This window comes from Diadema setosum, chromosome 12 (genome assembly GCF_964275005.1).
Source record: "Diadema setosum chromosome 12, eeDiaSeto1, whole genome shotgun sequence".
Taxonomy (NCBI): domain Eukaryota; kingdom Metazoa; phylum Echinodermata; class Echinoidea; order Diadematoida; family Diadematidae; genus Diadema; species Diadema setosum.
The window spans coordinates 27,473,953-27,482,875 of record NC_092696.1 but is presented as its reverse complement, the minus strand read 5'-3'; the positions used below and the strand labels follow the sequence as shown (position 1 = coordinate 27,482,875).

General features: G+C 42.8%; 1 protein-coding gene across 1 annotated transcript in view; it reads right to left on the bottom strand.

Moving 5' to 3' along the window:
- Positions 1-2,789: 2,789 nt before the first annotated feature.
- Positions 2,790-8,923, bottom strand: part of LOC140235838 (uncharacterized) — a 17,203-nt gene continuing 11,069 nt past the window's right edge. The window contains exon 7 of the mRNA XM_072315836.1: positions 2,790-2,869. Within this exon, the coding sequence (XP_072171937.1) occupies positions 2,790-2,869 (80 nt within the window). The remainder of the gene's footprint in view (positions 2,870-8,923) is intronic.

The window sequence follows — 8,923 nt, the reverse complement described above, 5'->3', positions numbered from 1 at the left end:
TCAAGTGTGGCTGTAACACTGCTTGTTTTGCATATGATGGTCATTGCAGCTAAAGAGTGCATATCTTCTCTGGATCATTCCAAACTTCATGATGTTTCAGCTGGGTGAATGGATCCCAGATGATGCATGCATATTCCAGGACAGTCCTGAGCGGCACGGAGTAGCAAAACACCTGAACTTTATGATACTCGTATCTTCGTCTGGAGAGAGTCTTTGGTTGAAGTATAACCTTTTTAAGCTGCTGTGGCGATTTGATTCCAGCTGAGCCTCCTATTGGAACTCCAAAATATTTTGCACAATCCGCTTTCTCCATGGTTTGCCATGAATGCTTATCTATTCCCTGGGTAAGTCTCGGATGGCAATAGCTAGTTGCAATACACAGGATTGCTTCATGTGGAATGCATGTTGGGCCTCACAGTATGTCGAAGTTTTCAAGATGGTCCATGATGTCGCAGCTGTGGACTGTATACTCCAGGACCATGAGTCATTCATCGCAGTCATACTGTAGCAATCCACCAGCTTTACACTGGCCAATTCAGGCCCACCAGCTGGAAACTATGCAAATATTGCCCATGAGCTTGACACTTAGGCAAACCAGTCCCATAATGAGTCCGACAAATGGGGGAAAAGATCTATGAGACTTACACTGAATACATTAAACACTCTGTATATCAGTCTCGTGGGCCTTGTTTTCCTCGAGTGTCGAGATAATGGCCATATTTGCTAGTCTACATAACTAACCCAAACATAACAGTTGTATTTGAGGTCACTGCCATCACTCAAGAAACTTAAGCTTTATTTCTGAAGTAATTGACCTCTCACATTTCAGAGACCTGTTACTATGAACCAATGCTCTGTGGAATATGCATACATACTTTGATCAAAACGTCAATGCGTGATTTGTACATGATTAAGCATTTACGATTACACCAATGAAGCCAAACATCAATACAGGTAAGCCTACACATGTGACCTCAGTGACCTCTCATTGTCCTGAGAGGTCAAAGTTGGATATAATGCACAGGCTAATGACCGATGTTCCATGGAATTGCAAGATTCTTCTATTATAGCATAAATGATTGTACATCGGGAATTACAAAGTTGACCATTGACTATACATAGAATATCAATATTCTGATATTTTGAGGTCATTGACCTGTCATCTTCCTCAGAGGTCAAAGGTAGAGACACGTGAGTAATTTCTCTTGCTCTGTGGAATAGGAAAACAATTCAATTGTAATACAAATGAATATAACATCTAAATCATTTTTGTCATCAAACAATTGCACCAAATATCAATGTTCTGACATTTTGAGGTCATTGGCCTCATCATAGGTCATCTGAGGTCATCAGAGGTCAAAGGTAGAAATCTGACTCGAAAGGCTCAGTGGAACATTGAGGCAATTCCTCTTACAAAAATTAGTTTTTAGTACATAATTATCGTGTTTCAGTTATGAGTGACGCATTAAAATATCAATTTTCTGACATTTTGAGGTCATTGACCTCTGAAGGTCATCAGAGGTCAAAGATAGAAACCTGTCAGGGCTCTGTGGAATATAAAGACAATTTCACCCAGACAGAAATTAAGTTTTAGTACATCATTACTGTGTTTTATCATTAACCAATGATGCAAAATATCAATTTTCTGACATTTTGAGGTCATTGACCTCTGGAGGTCATCAGAGGTCAAAGGTAGAAACCTGTCAGGGCTCTGTGGAACATAAAGACAATTTCACTGTGACAAATATTAAGTTTTAGTACATCATTACTGTGTTTATCATTAACCAATGACGCAAAATATCAATTTTCTTAGATTTTGAGGTCATTGACCTCTAGAGATCATCAGAGGTCAATTCAGACTTACCTCCCCATCTTAAAATTAATCTTATAGCATGTACTAACAATGGTGAAAGTTTCATGCTTTAGTCAAATTTTGCACAATTCTTTGGCTTATCTGCTCTACTACGTAGCGTTACTAGTACTTTTATTCTTCACGCGACCTAGAAGCGCACTGCGTACGTTTCTTTTCCTTTGGTTACTAGATCTTCACAGCAACGACTTCGAGGGTCACGTAATGTGGGCGGCGGAGGTAGGCTGCTTGCACTGCGTCCGCATGACGTTCGGGCAGACGTTGAGCATAATAATAGTGATAACAACAATAATGACAGTAATAATAATAATAATGATAATGATAATAATAATAATGATAATAATAATGATAATAACAATGATAATATTAATAATGATAATGATAATTACTATTATCATTATTGCAATATCAATAAAAATTATAATAGCTTTTGTTGTTATTGTGTACATAATGTACTTTTTATTTATCTTGTGCCGAATAAAATGAAGTGTAAATTGAATTGAAAATGGCGAACAACAAACAAATAAACACATACCAGCTAGATAAAGAATACAATTGTGTCGAACATTATAGACTGCAGTTTTAGAATCCTCAGTATGAGAGGAACAGATAACTCTGTTATACGATTCATGTATTTATTTTCTTGTTCATGAACATACAAAATAAGAAACAATACGTCGGCTGAGAATGATAAGGGCTCGTCAGTAGGCCTATATACGCAATAGCCCGGCAAAAGCGCCAGAGAAAGATTGCCTAGAGGCTATCCTTATTTTTGCTCCTATAAACTTGATCCTACTTGTGCTTACAGAATACCACTTATCTTAAGATCTCATTAACATCTAATTATATCTAATTAACATATCAAGTTACGCCCCTATCCTAAACTGGGAGAGAAATAAGGATCGCTGACGTCACTATCCTAGTTGGATCCAGGACAACTCGCCCTCGAGACAGGTCGCCCCGGAGACAGCTCGCCCTCGATTTCCGAGGGCGAGTTGTCTTGGGTCCGAGGGCGAGTTGTCTCAAGTGGCGAAGGAATAAATACTAGTATACCCCGAATGTTTGATTTAATTTCAGACAAAATAATTGCAAATGGCTTTGCATTTATCTGAATGCACACAGTTTCTATCTTTTCTGATTAAAATCATTTTTAAAATGAAAACTATGGCATTTTGTTATCGCATTTTCCCAGCCCTGGCTTGAGATCGCTTTTGAATTGCCGAATCGTCCATGCCCGATGTGAGCTCGCCCCCTGATTCTTCTCGACAAACTGCAGTAAATTTTTTGACTTTGAATCAATGGCGTAAATCCGTACTGAGGAGTGGGGGGGGGGGGTGGTGGTCACCATCACCACGATTACAAGCCCATAACCGGACCGGCGCAGCCTTGGGGGGGGGGGGGAGGGGGGGGGGGGGGGAAGGGAAGCTTCAGTGAACCCCCCCCCCACACACACACACACACACTTTACAGGGATCGGATGTCCCACTCTTTTGCATGGAATAAGTTATAGTGGGAGGAAAGTGGCAGCAAAAATATGAAGACGTTTTGTTCTTGTTGCTTTTTTTTTTTTGCTTGTCAGATGACTTTCGGCGGAAAATGAGACCTTAAAAGTATATGAAAACATTTTTCTTTTTGTTTTTGAAATATCTGTGAGAGGGAGCGGAACGACCGAACGGGGGGAGGGTGTGTATCCCTCTCCCACACGAGGAAGATTTTGCATTTTCAGACCTGAAATTCAGCGATCTGGTGCACACTTTTGGTGAAATTTTGTTTTCTTTTCTTTAAGAAACAATAAGAAAATGAAATATTCACAATATATTATTGAATGACTAAATCGTGGTATTTCAGTTCTTGCATGCTCCGCCTGTGCGACATCACTGTGAAGGCCTCCTAAATAATGGGGCCTATCACCGGCGTAGACAGGATTTGATCTTATATAATAAAGGAGCGGTTATGTGCCACGGAGGGAGCGAAGCAAGCGGGGGGGGGGGGGGGGGGTATGGTAGGGAGGTTTCCCCCTCCCACGATGAAATCTTTTTGCATGAATAATTTAGACATTTTACAGTCCCAAAACTGCCGTTTGTAGCTATATTTTTCGCTTTGGAAACTAAGGAGGGCCGCACCGGGCGCAACTGCTGTCAATCACTGGCAGCAACATCAGGAGAATGGCATAGCAATTAAATGCGAGCGAGCGGAGCGAGCGAGCTTGAAATTTTTGACATTTTACAGTCTAAAAACTGCCGTTTGTAGCTATATTTTTCGCTTTGGAAATTAAGGGGGGCCGCACCGGGCGCAACTGCTGTCAATCACTGGCAGCAACATCAGGAGAATGACATAGTGGTTAAATGCGAGCGAGCGGAGCGAGCGAGCTTGAAAATTTTTGACATTTTACAGTCCAAAGACTGCCGTTTGTGGCTGTATTTTTTCGCTTTGGAAATTAAGGGGGGGGGGGGCACACCGGGCGCAACTCCTGGCAATTACTGGCAGCAACATCAGGAAAATGGCATAACGATTTAAATGCGAGCGAGCTAAGCGAGTGAGCTTGAAAATTTTGATATTTTACAGTCTAAAAAACTGTCCTTTGTGGCTGTATTTTTTTGCTTTGGAAATTAAGGGGGGCGCACCAGGCGTAAAACTGCTGGCAATTACTGGCAGCAACATCACGAGAATGGCATAATGATTAAATGCGAGGGAGCGAAGCGAGTAAGCTTGAAAATTTTGACATTTTACAGTCTAAAAAACTGTCGTTTGTGGTTGTATTTTTTCGCTTTGGAAGTTAAGGGGGCGCACCGGGCGAAAACTACTGGCAATTACTGGCAACAGCATCAGGAGGATGGCATAATGGTTAAATGCGAGCGCGCGAAGCGATCGAGCTTCAAAATTTTGACATTATTGCAGTCCCAAAACAGCCGCTTGTAGTTATATTTTTCGCTTTGGAAATTAAGGGGGGGGGGGGGGCGCACCGGGCGAAAACTGCTGGCAATTACTGGCAGCAACACAAGGAGAATGGAATAATGATTAGTAATGCGAGCGAGCGAAGCGAGAGAACTTCAAAATTTTGACATTTTACAGTCCCAAAACTGCCGTTTGTAGTTATATTTTTCGCTTTGACAAGGGGGTGCACCGGGCGCAACTGCTGTCAGTCACTGGCAGCAACATCAGGAGAATGGCATAGCGGTTAAATGCGAGCGAGCGGAGCGAGCGAGCTTTAAAATTTTGACATTTTACACTCCAAAAACTGCCGTTTGTAGCTATATTTTTCGCTTCTGCTTGTCCCACTTTTATGGGGGAACCACCCCCCCCCCATCGACGCCTCTTCATTTAAGTGAAAGATCTGCTCCACACTCTTTGATAAATTAGGGAAATATACGTCAATATCAAAAGTGTACAAAGTTTATCGAAAGGGATCCTGTATAGCAGAGCATTTGCATGTTTATGATTGCAATACAACGATCTGGTGCATAATTCTGGCGATATTAGGACAATATTTTCCATTAAGAAAGTTCGAGATTTAATAATGATTCAGGAAATGGAGGGGGTTCAATTATGGCGATATATTTTTTGTTATTGTTTGTTTGTTTGTTTTCGTACATATTTTGCAGATGGTCCCCAGTTACTCGCGTCATAGGATGTTTACATGTAGGCCTATACTATTTGACGTTGTCAACGTCTGAGCCATACCTCGCAGTGTATGTCAGTGTTACTTTCTTCGCGAGCGAGCGAAGCGAGCGAGCGCCTGAGAAAATTGTGTATACATTTTCCTACAAGATAGCATATAATTGTTCAGCTCTGTTACCTGTCTAAGGCCGGCGTACAAACGTCATGCAATATGCCAAAATTTATACATATCACATTTCTGCTTCCTCCATTTTTTTCCTAAAAATTAAGGGGGCGGGGGGATGATTGTACAGGCCACCCCCCCTCCTCCATTTCAGGGGGATATATCCCCCATCCCCCCCCCCCCCCGGGATTTACGCCCATGCTTTGAATGCACCTCTTAGACTTCATTTATGATTCAGGTTTGTATTATTGATTAATGATGCTAGATAGTAGGTTTAATTCGATTAATATTTCACTGTCTTCGTTTATTCAGCAAAAGAAGAAGAAAATACGATCTCGCCCTCGCCTCTTTTTCTCCCGCTGGCGCGGCGTGTATTGTGGGCTGCATTGTGCTCCGTTATGCCAGAGCTGAGCGTCGCGCGCCCGCGACTCCAGGGTAAACTTCTCTGGCCTCCCGTTGGCTTTCCACTGCCGGTCGGGTTTGATGCAGGGGCGTCACCAGCTTTTTTTCAAGGGGGTGCGTTTTGACACTAAAATGTAACGAGATTTTTTGGACAGACATTTGGAATATAGGAAGCTCTCAATCCCCAGACTATGTAGTGTTTTTTTAGGGAAACCAAGCGGGGAAAGGGCACCGGCGTAGCTAGGATTTCATCTTGGAGGGGGGGGGGGGATGTTAGTATGCGAGGGAGCCAGCAAGGGGGGGGGGGGGAGGGTGTGGAAGAGCCTGTTGTCCCCCCCTCCTCCCACGGTGAGAACTTTTTGCATTTTGATGTTGTAAATGGTGCAATTTGATGCAGGTTTTTGTGTGTTTTTATCCCACTTGTTTAAGGTAGCAATACATTTTGATGGAAATTGTTGTTGAACAATGTGCCTATCATTTCAATAAATTTTTAATATTGATTCTTAAACGCGACCGAGCCCGAGCAAGCGGAGCGAGGGTGAGGGTGTGGGAGGGTGTGGGAGGGGGCCAACCCCCTCCCTGCACGGTTAGAACTGAAATTTCATTTTGATGTTGTAAATGGTGCAATTTGATGCATGTTTTTGCTTGTTTTATCGACTTGAAACAGTCCCACTTGTTTAAGGTAGAAATATATTTTGATGTAGATTATTATTGAACAATTTGCCTATATTAAAATAGTATCATCCAAATAAACTTCCTGTTTTGATATTTACACTGAATATCATGAACGCGGCCAGGCAAGAGCGAGCGGAGTGAGCGAGGGGGAGGATGTGGGAGGGAGTGTCCCCTCCCACGGTGAGCACTTTTTGCATTTTGAGTGTTGTAAATGGTGCAATTTGATGCAGGTTTTTTGCGTGTTTCATGGACTTGAAAAAGTCCCACTTGTTTAAGGTATCAGTGCATTTTGAAGTAAATTGTTATTGAACAATTTGCCTATAAATGGTATCATTTAGATATACTTCTAGTATTAATTCTTACACACTGATGTCATGAACGAGACCGAGCCCGAGCAAGCGAAGCGAGCAAGGGGGGAGGTTGTGGGAGAGAGTTGTCCCCCTATAAATGGATTATAGAATGCCTGTGTGAAACGACAAATTACTGGCAGCAACATCAGGAGAATTGCACGATTGAATGCAAGCGAGCGGAGCGAGCGAACTTGAAAATTTGACATTTTACAGTTAAAAAAAAAAGAGCCGTTTGTAGCTATATTTTTCGCTTTGGAATTTAAAGGTGGGGGGGGGGGGGGGCACCGCGCGCAACTGCTTGCAATAACTGGCAGCAATATCAGGAGAATGGCATAACAATAACATGTGTGCGAGCGGAGCGAGCGAGCTTAAAGATTATACATTTTACAGTCCAAAAACTGCCGTTTGTAGCCATATTTTTTCGCTTTGGAATTTAAGGGGTGGGGCGCACCGGAGACAACTGCCGGCAATTACTGGCAGCAACATCAGGTGAATGGCATCACGACTAAATGCGAGCTAGCGAAGAGAGCGAGCTTGAAAATTTTGACATATTACAGTCCAAAAACTGCCGTTTGTAGCTATATATTTCCCTTTCGAAATAAAGGAAGGGGGCGCACCGGACGCAAATGCTGGCAATTACTGGCAGCAATATCAGGAGAATGGCATAATTAAATGCGAGCGAGCCGAGCGAGCGAGCTTGAAAATTTTGACATTTTACAGTCCAAAAACTGCCGTTTGTAGCTATATTTTTTTGCTTTCGAAATTAAGAGGGGGCACCGGGCGCAACTGCTGGTAATTACTGGCAGCAATATCAGGAGAATGGCATAACAATTAAATGCGAGCGAGCGGAGCGAGCGAGTTTAAAATTTTGACATTTTAGAATCCCAAAATCGCCGTTTGTAGCTCAGTATATTTTTTTCGCTTTGGAAATTAAGGGGTGGGGCGCAACTGGCAGCAACTTCAGGAGAATGGCATTACGACTAAATGCGAGCGAGCGGAGCGAGCGAGCTTGAAAATTTTGACATTTTACAGTCCAAAAACTGCCGTTTGTAGCTATATTTTTTTGCTTTCGAAATTAAGAGGGGGCACCGGGCGCAACTGCTGGTAATTACTGGCAGCAATATCAGGAGAATGGCATAACACTTAAATGCGAGCGAGAGGAGCGAGCGAGTTTAAAATTTTGACATTTTAGAATCCCAAAATTGCCGTTTGTAGCTCAGTATATTTTTTTTCGCTTTGGAAATTAAGGGGTGGGGCGCACCGGGCGCAACTGGCAGCAACTTCAGGAGAATGGCATTACGACTAAATGCGAGCGAGCGGAGCGAGCGAGCTTGAAAATTTTGACATTTTACAGTCCTAAAACTGCCGTTTGTAGCTATATTTTTTCGCTTTGGAAATTAAGGTGGGGGGGGGGGACGCCCGGTGCAGCCCCCCCCCCCCGGATCCGCCACTGGTAGTCAAGGGTGTCGGTTTATGTTCATGATTTGGGGAGGCTTGACCAGCGAGGTGGCGTCGAAGTGACCAAGAGGGGAAGGATGTCCAAAATCTGCACTTTAGAGCAACCCCTAATTGTGCGTGTTTGTTTGTGTGTGTGTGTATTATATACATGGTTGTACAAGGAAAAATTAGAAATTAGCCCAGGTCAAGTCTTTTTATTGGCAATGCAAGACATTTTTATATAGACTAGTATGTAAAGCAACGCTGCACAATAATGATCTAGCTTTGATATAACGAAGCGTAAGGTACAAAGGTGTACATTCTTGTGCAACATTGCACCGACTCTTTTTGCCGTTCGGGTGTTCTGAGTACACTACGCACACCCTGCTTATAAGCAGAATGCCAACC